At 44.2% G+C, this 17436-nt stretch overlaps 1 protein-coding gene across 2 annotated transcripts in view; it reads right to left on the reverse strand.

Moving 5' to 3' along the window:
• Positions 1-9418: 9418 nt before the first annotated feature.
• TWSG1 (twisted gastrulation BMP signaling modulator 1) overlaps positions 9419-17436 on the reverse strand; it is a 283080-nt gene continuing 275062 nt past the window's right edge. Inside the window, exon 5 of one of the 2 annotated variants that reach the window (XM_069613391.1) lies at positions 9419-11591. In XM_069613391.1, coding sequence (XP_069469492.1) covers positions 11410-11591 — 182 coding nt within the window. In that variant the 3' untranslated portion in view covers positions 9419-11409. The remainder of the gene's footprint in view (positions 11592-17436) is intronic. The other variant, XM_069613392.1, reaches the window with a different exon arrangement.

Below are 17436 nucleotides of genomic sequence, written 5' to 3' on the forward strand. Positions count from 1 at the left end.
ACATTGATCAGGAGGGAATTGGGTCTAACCTCACTGGAAGCCACAGTTGATCTTAATAATCTAATGCTCTTCAGGAAGGTCCACAGTTCAAAAGAAAGAATCTATGAGATCATCCATGAAGAACTAAAAAGGGTACAAATAAAATGTTAACTAAATGGTCACTAAAAAATCTGACAGGCTTAGAAGAGATCGGAAGCACACAAACAGAATTAATCAATAACCCTACGAACACATCGAGAAGTTTAAAGGACCATGACTGGTTTAACACTCAGGATCGGGCTGTTAAATATAAATCTACAAGTCATTTGCCAGTCAACATCCAAAAACTCAATGAACCAGTTAGCTACCTGCTGAAATTTCCCAAAAACTGCGTTCAATCTATATGCGTGCCCGACTGAACATCCTAAAGACAAATGAAATAATTTCAACTAGAGTCAAAACCAGAGCATCTGGATGCAGATTCTGCGAGCAGACGAACATGTGTGAAACCGTTAGACATTCGCTTCTCGAATGTAGCGGCCTATCGACAAAACGAAAGCTCCATCTTGGCCACCTATTCACAGACTATTTTAGTATGAACGAGGATCATTGGTGGTCGCACCTAATGAATGGGGCCAAAAGGAAAGCCATCATAGCAGTTGGGAACTTCTTCCAGAGCCTCGACTTGGACTACCAAAAGGAAAAAGAAAGAAAAGAAACAAAAAAAAAAAAAGGGTATCAAATGAAACAAAGCAACCGCTAATTTAGGGGAAACAAATGAGCTCAAGTCAACCCTGTAAAAACTGGTAAAACAGTTAAATCAAGTAACAAAAAAAATTAATTAAAAATAATTAGCTGATGTTTTAGGGGGTTTGGGAATAGTTCAGGGTTGGCCCAGCAAGACCTACTCACAGACAGATCAAGGACTGAATGCAATGTTTGTACTGTGACGTTATCACAATATGCAATACTGTGCATTACAGGTGAGGGGAGCACACATATCCCCAGCAGGTGGGCAACTGGGCAATGCAGTTTGCTGTAACAGCATTGGCCGAATGCAGCAAAATGAACTCAGGGAATAAACTGAGCACACTCTTTTTGAGAGGGCAAGGCCCCAATACCCTCTGGGGTCACTTCAGGAAGCAACCAGACCACCCCATTGCTCCATTAGTATTTCTGTGCATCTGGGAGTCCCAGTTCCAAAGCCTACCAAATCGAACTGCATAAGAATGAAATGACAATTCTGGGCACTACAACATGCAGTAAGAGTCTGGACCATTTCTTAAATTCCCCCGGTGGGATTACATGTGGGGCACTCTTTAGCATGCAACAGAAATAGGGAAGGGCTATCATCCAGTACGGTATAAAGGTATCCAGTGATTTTACTGAAAACCTTTTAGTAGAGGCATTTTTTGCTGAAACAATTTTACCGAGACAATAACGAATGTTTTAAAAATATGTATATGTGCGGGAGGGGTAGTGAGGTTAAAACATGGGGAAACTGGGGGCCTTAGCGGCGGTGAGTATTTTTCAGATAAATAGTTTTGGTAAAGAATGAGTCTACTAAAATGTTTTCGGTAAAAATCACATAACCTGGTACAACCTACTCGGATGAATCCTGGGAGTTCGTTCCCTCTCCCCAAAGGGGTAGTCATTCTCTTTGGGACTAGGGAGGCGAGCCTGCTGCTTGAGGTCAGGGAAAGTGGGTTCCCACTGGAGGAGCTCCCTCCCTTTAGGGGACATGAAATCGCCAGAAGGGGATACAAGCTATCTTCCCCACCCCCCCAAATGCCAATACCTTTGCTAGCTATGTGGAATTGAAATGTAGGATAACTTACGAACTCGAGTTATAACTGATGGTTTGGTTTCTGATCTCAAACATCCACAGTCCTTGCCTGAAAGAGCAGACTATGGGATGGCTTAGAACCCTGGAGGAGCATCAGATAAAGAGCCAATCAGAATTTGGAAAACAGAAGCTTGCAGAGTTTGAGAGAGCCGAGCAAACTCGTGGGAGGTATGGCAAGGCAGAGAGAACAGAAATCCGGTATGGCGTTCTCACCAGTGGTTGGCATGCAGAGAGATTGCAGTGCCCACCAAGCAAGCATCAGAAAGGGCCTCACAGAGTAAAGGAGAGCAAGAACCTAACGGGAGCCGAGAGACCAGCCCGAAACCAGCAGGAAAGAAGAGCAAGCTACATGGAACACAGGTGACTAGTTGCAGTAAGTTGCTTTGCATCAGATGGACTCACTGACCCTCCTGGGAAGCAACACCCAGAAGACTACGGTACACAGTGGCTCTAAGGAATCGTGAGGAGGGCCGCGAAGCACAGACAAGAAGTCCTAAGGCAGGCTAATAGCCGAGAAACCCCAAGGTGGGGTGAGAACCGTGCAGCCCCAAGGTGGGGTGAGCCCATACAGACCGTAAGGTGGGGAGAGCGCAATACAGCCCCAGAAGAGAACCACAAGAAGCCCCAAGGTGGGGGGGATATAAAAAGACCCCAAGGCAGGGAAAATACTGAGAGGCCCCATTGTGGGGGAGAATATGGAGAAGCTCCAAAAGGCGGGTGAGAACAGGGAGCACAAGGTGGGTAGATCAACGGAAAACCCCAGAGTGGAAGACGAGAGTGAGACAAGCCCCAGAGTTAGGATATAATCAAGACGTCCTCATGTGGGAAGAGAAGAAAAGAATAACCCCAGAGTAGGTAACAAAACACTGAAAGGACAATTGGTACACATTCTATCCTATTGGTACTTGGAAGAACTACTCCTGAACATTTAGGTGGAATGCTCTAAAAATGGTGTTGTCCACACTAGAACAGGAAGAGAACATATTTTTGAGAATGTTTAGACTACTCTGTAATCTATGTTCCCTAAAGAGGTTCATTACCCTTCTGTCTGACACTCCAAGGTATGAGAAAGGTTTATCGAAGTGAAAGTCTGTCCTCTCAACTCGCACCCTAGACTCTTTCAAACAGTGCCTCCAAGACAGCCACAGTATATTTGGAAATGATATTCCTTAATAGCATTGACTCAAGGCCATCCTTCTGGGGGTCACCAGAATAGCTTCTCACTTACTGGAGAAGGCGCTCTCCATCTGCCAAATAAATGGTAAAGCGTAGGCTAAGTTTGGAAAGTCAAACTTCTTTGGGGCTGCTAGCACCACCAAATCTGGTCGCCCGCCTGGAATCTCCCTTGCACCGAAAACCTCAGTAACTTCTTTGCTCAAGGCCTCTTATGCAGCAGGACTTCAGTTCATAAAGTGAGTGAAGGGGTGCACATGCATAGTCTTGAAACCACATTTTTGGGCAATTTTTTTTTACCATGCACTGCTCCTTTATTCTAGTTAACAGTAGTCTATAGTGCAGAAGTTTGCCAAATTAGACCGATTATTCAGGCTTCTGCAGGATCATTATGTGGGCTTTTGTATTCCAGTGTATTCTACAGCCTCCCATTCCCCACTGCCCACCCACAAATGTGATGATGCACAAATGGCCTAAGACCATCACAGATACCTTGAGAGCATTGCCAGCTTTGAACTGTTCATTTATGTGCGAAAAGAGCAGTGTATTGCCAACCTAAACATATACTTTGCAAAAAGCACAATTACTCACATTCGTATTAGAAAAGGCTTTATTTATTTTTAATGTCAGATTTTTTGCAGAGAAGATAGCGTAGACACCATTGAGAAGACTAAACGCAGAAAGCAGCTCAATAATTGAAAAGCATTCTTCTTAAAGTTACACCATTTACTTTTTACAGTTGGGGGAATGCTAGAGTTCAGTCATAAAACACATTCTTTCGCTTTCAAAAAAGTGAACTGATTTCTGGAAGAAATAGTGTGCCGGATCTAGTGATATGGCTACTAAGCATTTCTAGCATTTATTATATTTGCACCAGCAGAAGCTCAGCAACAAAATATCGTCTAGATATTATGCTGCATCATGCGAGGGCAGCAGAAATCCAAATTCTCAACAACGTACCTATAGAGTTGCCATGTAGCCCCATGTCATCAGCACATTTATCCAAACTTGTAAAGGTAAAAGCTAAACTACAAGTCCCTGCATGCAAAGTGGCAGTGGCTAAAAAGTCTAGACATGACAAAGGGCCTCATAAGTGACCCTTCCGTTCCGGAAAAGAGGTGGGGGTTACTGCAAGTCTGCCGGTAGGGGCACTGAACTACCAGCAGGGCTGACCAGTCAGGAGTTCAGGCCGCTACCAGCAGGTTTTTCACTGAAGCACCGGCACCGCCTGCTAACAGTACAAGTGCTTCAGGGTTTCAATACCCATGGAGTCCAATATGGGGTTACTGGAAACCTCATATTGAGGGCCAAAGATGCTCCTGATGACAGGGGGCAAATTGGAGCTTCGTAGAGTCTCGACAGGGTTACAATTAACTAAAGAAATGACAATTAAAAAACCTCACTAGCGTCTGTGTGTTAAAATGCGGCTTGAGGGCATTATCAGCAATGCATTATAATTATATTTTTTATTTTATAACGTACTTAACATCAATGAGTGGTTTCTAAGTGCGGGATCGGGATTCAACACTGTGTTGTGCTACTTTGTCTTGCTTCCAAGACAAACACATTGCCCCTAAACTATCCTTCCTCCCCCATATCCATAGTCCACCACGTCTTGAAATGCACACATGGATGCTCATTTGAAGACATTAATGCTCCCCCATTGGGCTGCCACCTTTGAAGATGTTAATTTTTCTAAAAAAATAACATGTAAAAAAAACGAAAACGTGGTTCTGTCTCCAGTTAGGAATATTTTGTACACTGCATTCTATAAACACGATTTTAGTATCAAATTACCAGTTTTCAAAAGTCAGCTTAGGTTACGATAGCGGACATGTTTCTCCATGCTAGTGTACCAAGTGAAAGGGTGTGGATAGGGAGGAATTGTGGAGACCAGTAACAGTATATGCCATGGAATGTTTACACTCATTCTGCAGATGTCATACTTGCTTGGTTACTTTCACTATTAATTCTCAAGCATCAGAACGAAGGCAGAGACTAAAGTAGTACAGAAAGCAAAGGCAACGTGGTGGTCACTTGAAGGGTCACCATTAGCTTTTGATTCAGGCAGAACTGCAACTGTTGTCAAAGTGCATTTTATCCATGCGCCAAAACACCTTCACAGATGGTCTGTGTCTACCTCTGTGCCGTCCACAAGATGAAGTCTCACAACGGAAACGGCCCAAATATGTCTGTGTGAATTAGAAATCAGGCCAAAGGTTTCATTTTGGTCTGAAAAACTGCTACACATGCCAAGTCTGATTTTTTTGTGCACCTATACTAAAAGAATCCATATGGACCAACCATGTCTGAAGGTCTAAAATCTGAGACTAGCCGTCCGCTAGATTTTTTCAAAAAGCACATCTGAACATAAAGAAGAAAAGAGGAGTGTTGTATTCTTAAGTTCCATAGTTGGAAGCTCTGCCTGCTCGCATTGGAATGTTATGGTTTGAAAGGGATTCGAGGTGTGAGAGTTGGAGAAGGAGTGAGCATGGCTAGCGTGTGTAGCAGAGCAGGGCGCCGTCAATTGTGAAGTAAATAAACCTTTATATTTACTTACCTGCCTGAGCGAGTTACTACATTTTGGCGACGAGGACGGCAGCGTCCTGTAGACCCACGGAAGCCTCGTAAGAAGGAGCCTGGACCAGAGCGATCGTAACGCTCCGAGCTGACTTCGTGTAAGTTGGCTTGTGCTGCCGCTGCCTGTAGGTAAGAAGAAAAGCAGCGCTTCAGAGAGCAGTCGCTCCGAACTGACGTGTTTAAACGTTGGTTTGTGCTGGGTTCACGCTGCGGGTGAACTGAGAGCTGATGCTCCGAACCAACGCCTGACGCTGCGTTGGTTCGTGCGGACGTTTTATTTGCCTGCGCCCCCTATTGGTCCAGATCGAAAATGACAAGCGCCGTGTCAGTTGGCCTGTCAAAATAAAAGTGCATGACGCACACGTTACTCCAATCGGACTGGATGAGGAATAGACAGAGACCCCACCCTCATCGCAGTCAAGAGAAAAAAAAAATAATAATTTACTCTATATTGATTGATGTGAACAAATCAATCACAATACTGTATACTAACAAGAAGGTATATTCAAAGTTAATTTTTGACAAGTGGCACCACATAGAATGCAAGGCATTAACATTCAACCTCCGGCAAGCTTTCTCCCAACCCCAGGGCAGCCAGTAGTCAATTGGGCAGAATGGAAGGAATTTTGGCTGAACTATGTACAAACAGTTGACCAGGAAAGCCTTACACCGCACAAGAAAAAGTTGTTACTCCTTCATGCATTGGGGTTGGAGGGGCAAAGAAAATACAGGGAATTACCGGACTTGCCAGTGGATGAGGCCGGAGATGCGGATGACCACGAAAAGACTATAAGGCAATTAGACAAATATTACACACCAGAAACAAATGTAGCAATAAATCGGTACAAGTTCTATACCAGGACTCAAAAGGAGCATGAGTCAATTGAAGATTACGTGTCAGCTTTAAGGGTATTATCTCGCACTTGCCGTTTTAGCAATGGAATCACCTTCGATGAACTCATAAGAGATCAAATTATTATACATGCTAAGGACAGTCTAGTCCAAGATAGACTATGGATGGTAGGAAATCCTTCACTGCCAGAAACTATAGCTATTGCCAGACGAGTTGAACACAGCCATTTATGTTCAAAGGAAATGAAAAATAAAAAGCAAGAAGCTGCTCAAAGTTTGCAACAGCAAAACGATAAGTCTTCAGGAGACTCTGGAGAGCAAGGAATGGTCAACACGTTGAGGATGAAAGAACGTGTGGAGAACAATACGGTAAAAAACAGTAGGCCAAGAGGTTATGAAAACAAAGGGCAATCATCTAAAGGAAGGAACTGGGTAAAAGCTGAACCCAAACATGCAAGTACACAATCCAGAGATGGAGACAGATGCTACAACTGTGGAAGGTTTGGACATTTTGCATACGCCAAACATTGTCCAGCAATAGGACAAAAGTGTGGAAACTGTGGAGTGAAAGGACATTTCGCAGTCACTTGCAAGCGAAAAAAAAGAATTTCAGCCATTCAAGAATAAGAAGAAGAATCAGATGAGGAGAGAGTGCTCACAATCCGTGAACCCCCAGGAGGAGAGTTCAAATGCCCAAGTTGTATCATAGTAATTGACAACTGGAAACTCAAAGTAAAAGTGGACAGTTGCTCGCCATGGACGTCTTCTATAAGGGGTTTATGGTCAGTTTGAATGACAAATCTGCTCCCCCACAAATACTTTCTGAAATAGTTTACAGCCCATGAACAAGCTAATAACTATTTTTCAATTACAGAATATCTGCACTCTGTGGCTGTAATCGCTCTGGAGGCATAGCTAATTATCCTTTCCTTTCCACTTTCATCAATCTGAGATAAAACAGCTCCTAACCCATTACCACTAGCATCTACTGTAACTTTGGTCAGCCTCCCAAACACATATCCACCTAGTTCTGTAGAGTTGCATATTTCTCTCTTAATATAATTCACTGCTTCGTTACATTCTTCACTCCACTCAAACTTGACCTCCTTTTTTAAAAGTTTCCTCAAAGGTTCGGTCACATTCGCAAATTCTTCCTAAATCTATCATAAGTGACAATGGTGTCCAGTTTAAAAGCAGGGAGGTCAGAGAATTTGCAAAGACATCAGGGATTGAATGGAAGTATTCGGCATTGTATCATCCCCAAACTAATGGGTTAGTTGAGAGATGTAACAGAGTGGTAGTGGAGACAGTGGAAATGGCTTTAAGGAACAATATGTCTGTTGAGGAAGCGTTGTTAGAAAAATTGTGGAGTTTAAGGATGTCGGTCAAGAGAGGGTCAGAGTTTTCTCCATTTGAATTAATGAGGGGGAGAGCGCCAGGAAAAGAGAAAATAAAGAGTTGGAGACGCCAAGAGGAAAAGCCCAGGTTGTTGTCTAGTGATATTAGTCACAGGATTGACATCTCACCAGGCGAATTCGTAAGGATAAAATTTGGACGTAATGTTAGGAAGGGAGAATCGAAATACAGTAAACCAGCCAAGGTCTTGCAAGTGTTTAACAAGGCAGTGAGAGTGACTGGAGGTTCAGTATGGAATTTTGACAGAATAATAAGTGGAATTGGAAAGGAGGTTATGATAATTTTGATCAATTAAAACAAAAAAGGGGAATGGGTGGATGGATGGGAGATGATGTTGGTTTTCATGAGTTAAATGTTCAAAGGAGCGATGGAGAGAATGTGAACATGGAGAGGGATGTTGAGTTACATAATGAAATGGGTGTGGGGTTTCAGAATATTCAAGAAAATGCAGAGATGAGAGCAAATAGTGATAACATGTTTAGTATTGGAGTTTCAGGATGTGAGAATTATCAGAGCGTAAACTCTAACACTGTGGATGGAAACAAAAATTATGATAGAAGTCATCAGAGCAATGATTCTATAATTTTGTCAAGAGACAAGACAGTGCGCAATCCAAGAGACAAAAGACTACCGGTCTGGTCTAAAGACTGTCATGGGAAAGTAAATTTCTTCATAATAGTGTCATCATATTATATTTCTGTTGATGACAAGTTAATTAGTTTTGTTAAGATTTATGTCTACAAATGTTTATATATATATTGTTCAGTGGTTTTAGTACATAGTTGATTATTATAAAAAGGGGGGAGGGTGTGTGGTATTCCTGTATTGTTGTATTCTTAAGTTCCATAGTTGGAAGCTCTGCCTGCTCGCATTGGAATGTTATGGTTTGAAAGGGATTCGAGGTGTGAGAGTTGGAGAAGGAGTGAGCATGGCTAGCGTGTGTAGCAGAGCAGGGCGCCGTCAATTGTGAAGTAAATAAACCTTTATATTTACTTACCTGCCTGAGCGAGTTACTACAAGGAGCAAACGAAGTGGCAGCAGTATCTTGCTCCAGTGAATGAAGGTAAGAAAAGCAATGCTGTTCTATATCACTTCGTTCTAGTAGAAGAAGAAACTCCAGAGTACACAATTGCTAAGTTTGTATACCATATTTGGGGCTTCCTCTATTGGCCACAAGAAATGTATACTAGATGGCGAATGTCTTTTTGGATTGGCATGGTTTTCAGGCCATAAAATCTGCACTCACGACCAGCCAGTGGAGAGTGATGATTCGCTCTTGATAAGTGAGAGCTAGTGTGCTTGGGGAGAACTGGATTTTATGCCAGGGTAGGCCTACGTTTGTGCATGGCTATTAGCTTTCAAGTTTACATTTTTCACCCATACATCTTTTTCAACTCGGGTACAAAAGTGAGCCATCGAGAAATGTGAAATTCAGTACCTCGTGTCTGAATCATATTCCCTTAAAATGGCACAGGCAGAGGGCAGCTGGGAAATACCTTCAACACTGCAACCCATTCTGGGCCAATATAGCCCTCATTACAGAATTAGAAAGCAAGTCAAACAGCCATGGTGTTCTGCCAAATGTATGGAATTATTTATTTGGGCACTTTTGGGAACCATCGATGTGGTCAACAAAGATGAAAAGCGAGTGTAAATTTATCAGCCTTCACATTGGTACAAAACTATCACAGAACTGGTTACTGTAAGCCAAATAACTGTCACCCATATGCAGATTTCCTTCCAGAAAAATGATGCCCGGGTGAACAATGCAAACTTTAGACAGCAGGGGAAAGAAGGGTTTCATAGTCTCACCCGGACTAGCCACCCCCACCCACCAGATCAAAAACAGGCACAAGTTAAAGTCCAGAGTGCCAGAACAAGAGAAGAAAAGGTGTTTTGCAATAATTGCTCATAATGAAGATATGACAGTTCCTCTTGCTATGACATTTATTTATTGTGTTGGATTTTTAAAAATCCAGAAATTCGACTATGCCCTCTTAGGCCCATAGGAAGTATGTGGGTGAAGCTTTCATTGATTGGGTGACTGCAAGCCAAAATAATGTTCTGAAATTATCTAGCCCTGCAACGAGATGGTAATCCATGCCTGGTTTTCAAACTCACATCAATACATTCAAAAAAACGTTCCCTTAAAAACAAATCTTATAAAACCTTGGTTAGAATTTAAAAATAAGGGCTCAGGAAACAATTGAACAAGGATGTCTTCATTAACTCCCAGCATGATTTCAATGCGGAATTCCTATTTGGACCCCCTGTATGCCGCGGCACAAGATTGCTGTGTTTGTGTGAAGTCATTTGCTATTGCAGGCAAGTATCCATTCCGTGATTTTGTCCCATTAGAATTAAGGTGCATTTTGTCTGCTCTGTCGTTGGGCCATTAAAGTATCAAAACCAAATCAATCTAAGAAAGCAATGTAAAAAGAGACACGACATGGTCACTTCAAAACAGTATAGAGAACAGGTTGCAGGTCTGCTGCGTGCTGCAATGGAAAGTGTTTCAACTGTCTCAGCTCTTCAAGAGCTAAAATGTGCTTGAGGAGAGCAGCCAACAAGGCAGTCCATGCTGCCACCCTACATTATATCCTCCTGAAAGCCTGGCGGCGGTCTCACCTCCAAGACGACCAAGCCTCTGTTCTAGTGCCTGGAGGAGATGTTCTCTTCGTTTCAGTTTAGAAAACAAAGACGTGTGAGGAGCAACACGTCCAAAGAATGGAGCCTTGCCCTGGGCTTGTTGCCATATCCCATCATCCCTTAATAACTTGATGCAGGTTTGACCCTTAACCCTTTGACCCTTCCGTTATGCCATTTTCCATGATGCCATGGTATCATTTACATTACCAATATCTCTGCATTTTTTATGTGCTTCTGCATTGAATTTATAAGCAAACTGACAACTATTAAGGCCGCCCAGAAGTCAGGATCAATTGAGTCTGATTATGGGCTTTTGGGATTGAATGCTGTACATTTATCTACACTGCAGAAAACGGCACCACGTTCCATAAATGCTGTTATTTTATGTTTTGAAAGTGGAAAGCTTCTCTAGAAGAGAGCTCGTCACAGGAATTTGTTTTAAAAGGCTGATTCTACAGATAAATACAAAAAAAAGGCTGATTTCTACTGTTAACTGGACAGGTTGAGTGAGAGGCAAACCAGGCATACTTACGCAGTTTCAGCGTTCTATTTAGGTAGATTGTTTGCAACCCCGCCCATAAATGATTAAAAGCGCTTCTGAAATCGGACAGGCCTAACCTGTCTCGAAGAAATATTTACACAAAGCAAATAAAAAAAAATAAAAAAAAAGGATTGGAAAACTTTGCCCCGTCCTTACTAAATAATTCCAAAAGACCAACTAAAAACAGCCTTCAGATTTGTGCACATCTGATGCTAATTTTCAGTGTTCTCGTACCCCCAAAATACAGCTTGTGGAAAAATAGGTGATCAGTCCCACTTCTCTTTAATTTAAAAAAAAAAGAAACTATCACTTTGGCTAATAAAGGTTTCCAAACGTAGAGAGCGTTTTTCTCTTATTTTCTTCCTCTTGGATTTCAAAACAAGCAGCTTGTGCATTTTACGGTCTTGCTGCCATAGTCGACGCATTCCGGTCCGATGCACTCGCAGCAGGCGTTGTGGAACCAGCGGTACTTGGAGGCACCCATTGACTGGCAGGAGATTTTGCACTGGTGAATGGACATGCAGTCGTCAAAATACGCCACAGTGCACATGTGATCTGCAGGGAAGAGCAACAAAATCATTATTTAAGGCAGGTCGGTTAAAAAAAAAAACAAAAAAAACACAGGAAAAGTGCTCATTATTGTTTGTGACGAAGGGAAAGCAGGCCCAGGATATACTTTTTTCTTCCTGAGTTTGCAACATAAACATGCTGTCTCCCTAATATTTGGCGAGATTAAACTTGTATTTTGTATTGGTTTGTGTTGGTTTATTATTGTATCGCGCACTGAACCCCGAGGTAACTGGGCGCAAGAAAAAAAAAGTAGGAGTTACATACATGGATAAAAAGCAAAAATACAGTAACAGGAGAACCAATGGTTACAGATAGGTCTGAAGTCAAGGGGCATTGAGTAAGCAGAAGTGCATTAGGCAAAACATATGATAGGAGTTCGGGGCGGTAGCAAGAGACAGACGAAGGGACCTTATTGGAGAGGCTTGTTGCTCAACCAGTTTTTTTATTCCGGTCTTGAATGTCAGGAAGGAGGGTTCTCGTCTGTAAGAGAGGGGTATGGCGTTCCAACGTTTGGCTGCTTGGACTGGGAAGCTGGCTCCTCCCGCAGTTTTTAGGTTGAACCTAGGTACTGCAAGGCAGTGGGATAGGGCAGATCTGGTGGTGCGAGATGATTGGTGCTTACAGAATTTATCGGACAAGTATTTGGGGGCTGTGTTCGCGAGGCACTTGTGCGCGATTACCAAGGTGCGGAGAGTGATTCTGTCATGAACTGACAGCCAGTTGGCATTGCGCTTAAGAGTTGAAATGTGGCTGGATCTGGGCAGGTTAAGCGCTGCGCTCAATAAATTATTTTTTAAGGACCAGAAGCCTGTTTAGGTTCAGTTCAGAGGAACCTCGAACGAGTGTGTTGCAGTAGTCAATTTTTGACAGTGCTAATGCTCTGGCTAGCGTTAGGCAACTGCTGGTAGACAGGTAGGTTTTACAACTGTAGATTAGCTTATTGGTGTAGGTTGTGGAGGCCGCTACAGAGCTGACTTGTTTCTTGAGGGACAGTGTTTAGTCAAGATAGACCCCCCTGTGTTTTTATTTCCTTGGAGACTTGATCGCGTTACCGTCAACGTCAAAGGATGTGTACCTTTGGTTCTCCTGTGCTCTATTTAGATGGCAGTGGTGGGATAGTTGATGTAGGAGTTGTAGTGGTGATAGGAGGGGTGGGTGGTTGAGGATGCTTGAGCGCTGCTGCTGAGCAGATGGATTGGATACGCTTTTTAGGAATGGGCAGGGTGTGTCGACTGCTCAATCTTAGAGTAACTTTGTGGTTAGGGAAGCGAGAACCTAATCTCAGGTTTCTAATGTGGACGGGCCATGGGATAAGTGGCGTGGGAGGTGCTACGAAACGCTGTATCCATTCAAGAGGGCTGATTGGGGGACTGGCTACAGTCCTCGTGGAGGATTCATCTGTTAAGATGTTTTTATTATTAGATTGGAGAGGAGGTTGGAAATTAGTCGGGGTAATGGTGTGGAAAAGAGGTAGGAAGGAAGCCATGGCAAGGATAACTGTGGAATGTGGCCATGGTGGTGCGGAATAGGCAGTCTATGGAGGATCGGCACAGTGACTAATGCTTTGAGGCAGATAATGCAACGTACAGAGCAATTGATGCAAATTGAAACAGTATGCAAGCTGGCTAGTAGAGTCAGGTATAGTGAGCTGGTGCCATATTTCCGAAACATGCAAAGACAGGCAAGCTAAAGAGCAGCAACATATAGACTAATACTTAGAGGCAATGAGTGTAGCGTGCAGTGCACTGTTTGGGCCATATGAGGCCGGCTAGTAGGGTCTGGCATAGGGGAGAGTGGCTTCAACTACAATAAGCACAGTAATTGCTTATGTGACACTTAGTGAGGGAGTAATATATTGAGGTAGTTGATAAGACGTGGAAAACAGTTTATACAATGATTAGACTATCTAAAAAAAAAAAGTCTGGCACAGTGAGTAGATGCTACGTCGACAATATATGCGAGAGTCAGGCTGGCTAAGAGCGGCGGCCTAGAGACTAGTACCAAGAAGCAGGTGAAATAGCGTATAACACAATTTAGGCAGTGAGCAAGCCTGCTACTGGGCACAGTGAACAGTTACTTCCAGGATAATATATGCAATAACAGTTGTTGGGAGGCGGCACAGTGACGCGGCACAGTGACTCAATATATGGAGGCAATTGGTATGCAGTGCAGACAGTTTTAGGTCGTGTGAGGACCGGCTAGTTAAGACTAGCGCAATGAGCAGATGCATGGCATCGGAAGCAGTGGTCGCACAGGTTATTCAGACTTGCCACTGAGAATCATAGTGTAGAACCAATTGATACAAAGCAGTTAAAGCGATTAACGCAGTGTGCTAACGGACACAGTGAGTAGGGCATCAGGATAGATGGAGGTGTGGTCCGACCATGACAATATTAATCAGCCACACAAATTCCTGTCCCATCCATTCTACCACACATGTAAACTGACCTCTAATTATCCAGTGAATTCAGAGTGCCATTATGCTCATTTTTCAAGGTTCTCATTTTGTTTTGGCCTCCCATTCTGGGGTGCTATGTCACAATTGAAATCCGATTTTTTCCTCTTATTTCTGACTCCTTGCTACTCCTTTCCACCCACAAAAAACTTGGTCAGTAGGTGTTTGGGGGGTGTTGCATGGGGAGTGCATAACCTCAGTGCAATCTAAAAATATGACAAAGAGTGATCTTGCTTCTACCTCCACTTCTGTAACGGATGTTAGAAAGTTTAAAGTCATTGTATTATAACAATTTGCTGTATATTATCACCACACTGGTGATTGCTGCCCTAAGTTTGATTTTGCCTTTGAATTTAAAAATAAATAAATATTTCATTATTACACACGGGCCTGGTTCATGGTCCATTACGACATGGGGTGTTTGTCAAGGGGGGTATGAGACGGGTTGGGTGCCTTCTCAAAGCTGAATCCGAAATCAATAAAATTAAAAGTTTTTTTATTGTGCGCCACATCCCTTGCCAGTGGAAAGAGTCCTGGTCTGGAGTGAGCCGTGTCTTTAAATCTGTGACAAGTAACCTACCTATAAGTGAATCTTCAGCATTGGAAACTTTCATGCTCTGAATAATTCCCTGTAATCAGGCTGGGAATCATTCTTATACTACGAAAGCAAAACATAAGATAACTTTTAAACTTTCAGCCTACCAACCTCTTCATGTCCTTTAAGTTTCACCTCTGGGCCAATTGGGGGTTGGGGGGCAGAGGTGTAGAGGCTCCTCCCTGGTCAGCCATTTTCAGAATCTTGAAGTTAATTCTGTAGCAAGATGTACAAGCATATGCTTGATCTTGGTAGCCTCGAAAGGGAGGCTGGTGGGTCACATGTGAATGTATGAAAGAATCCAAAGCGCTTTACTTAGATGTTCTACAGCATTAGAACGTTCATAGATTTACATGCTCAGAATAGATAGTAAGCAGTAACCCACCACAGGAAAGCACCTCACCCCAAGAGGAAAGTGTCCATTCCGACTGAAAAGGTTCCAAAAAGGGAAGGCCTTTGTTGATGTTGCCTTAGTCTGCTCACTACTAGAAGGCAGAGTGTACGCCTGAGCTTGTCGTACCAGGAGCTTATTGCTGGGGACTGGGACCCCCTTGTGACTGTCTTTGTAGGGGCTGCATGCGCAAGCAGCAATATGGCAGCAGTCTAATGCGTGAGGAAAGAACTCCCAGAAGCAACTTGTATGCTCACGCAGTGCAGGACCCTTTCCTGAGGAACCGTAAAACCATGTTCTGTAGCATCTACCATCTGTCTTGTGAGGATCGAACTCTTGGGATTGTGCCTATAAAATGGTGAATGACTGAAGGTTGAAGCACTGTCTTTACTTAAGATTTGGAAACACCAGGAGGAGGACAGTTCTTCTGGATATGCCATTGTGCCTAATGGAATGTTTGCACTTGTACCAGCCAGTCAAACAGTTACAGATACGATTTGAAACACCCTGGCAAAAGAGGTAGGCCACGACTGGAGACAGACATTTCACAAACAGAGTGGATCAGAATCCAAACGGTAAGGTTTGTACTGATGATACTCACAGACACTTAAAAAGTAAAGAAACTGACAATGTCGGCAACGAATGGAGACGGGGAAACACACACTTAAAAAAAAAATGTGTTTATTTATAAATCAACACACAGGAGAACTTATACATTCACATTGCTTGTAGCGTCTCAGAGCATATAAGGAACATAGTCCCCTCCTCCCACCCCTTGCGTTTCTCGGTGGGCACTGTTCTCGGGCCTCATTCGGCCTGGTCTGGCGGCGGCGACGGATCGTCCATAGAATGAAGGGCTCTCGCAATCAGGCGTGGTTTATATGTCAGGGCCGGATAGTTCTGATCATAGTCCAGCACCGGTGCCCAAATGTCCATGAATCGGTGAAGCGATCCCGCTTTGGCTGCCGTAACCTACTCGGCTATCAGAATGTCCCAGAGTTTGACCCAGCAGAGGGTCATCAAGGGCCCTTCCGCGGACTTACAAGTGCGGGCCACCATGATTTTAGCTGCCAGCAAGAATTGAGATACTAGGGTTGCTCTCCACCCTGATCTCAGGTATGAGTCTGGCAGCGGGATCCCTAGGAGGACTTGCTCGGGCGTTAGCGGAATGGTCACCTGGATGACATCTTTTATAGTGGCTAGGCAGTGGGTCCAGAACTCCTTCACTCGGGGGCAGATCCACCACATATGGAAATAGGATCCTGGGAGGCCGCAGAGACGCCAGCAGTAAGGGTCTGGGGCCTGTTGGAAGTGATGGAGACGTTGGGGGGGGTGTGTGGGGGGGGTAATACCGGCGCTGAAGCAGTTTGTGGGCTCACTCCCGGTTGGTGATGCAGCGGGATGCTGTGTGCGTTCTGGTCCAGATGTCAACCCATGTGTGGTCTTCTATAGCGTGCCCAAGGTCCATCTCCCATTGAGACATATAGGAGGGCTTGGAATGAAAAGGGTCCTCTTGTAGCAGTCTATAGAGGGCTGAGATCTTTCCCCGAGCCGGTAGGTCATTCACTGTTAGCTCTAGTGAAGTAAGGGGTCTTGTGGTGGGTGCACCAGTGCCTGAGTTGGGCGTAGGTGTATCTGTCTGTCTCCGCTAGCTGGAATGTCATTTTACAGCGTTCAAAGGTTAGGGGGGAATCCCCATCAAAGAGTTGCCCCAGCGTTTCAAGGCCTCCTGCAACCCAGTTCCTAAAGTTCCTTGGATGGGCTCTGGGGGAAAAGGCTGGGTGGAGGAAGATTGGAGAGCGTGCACTCAGGTCTCCTGGAACACCACAGTGTCTGCGGGCCCACTCCCAAGCCTTTATCGATTGTTTCGTGGCAGTCAGTATTCCCGGCCAGCTCCGGCGTAGGGGAGAAACGGGAGGAAGCGAAGGGGGAGAGGGAGGCAGGATTGTTCAATCTCCACCCATTTCGGCCGCCCTATGGCAAGCCCCCGTGCTTGGAGGTTGGCCAGCTAAGCTGCCATTTGATATTTGCGGAGGTCGGGCACCCCCAGTCCACCCAGTCTTGTGCTGGCCATCATCGATCTTCGCAGGATGCATGCTTTCTTCCCCTTCCAGATGAAGTCAACCATCTTTCGTTGGAGCCGCTGTAGGGGGAGGGGAGCGGGATTAAGGTTGGGAGGGAGGCGCAGGCATAAAGAAAGCGAGGGAGCAGGTTCATTTTGCATGTCGTGATGCGGCCTAGGAGGGAGATTTCTTGCGACTGCCAGCGGGTCAGGTCCTTTTCCAGTTCCTCAAAGAGTGGCGGAAAATTAGACTGATAAGCTTCCGTGGAGTGAGCGGGGATCCGGATCCCCAGGTATGGGATTGATTGGGTGCTCCATTGAAACGGG

This window comes from Ambystoma mexicanum, chromosome 5p, assembly GCF_040938575.1.
Source record: "Ambystoma mexicanum isolate Mex_15411 chromosome 5p, UKY_AmexF1_1, whole genome shotgun sequence".
NCBI classification, from domain to species: Eukaryota; Metazoa; Chordata; class Amphibia; order Caudata; family Ambystomatidae; genus Ambystoma; species Ambystoma mexicanum.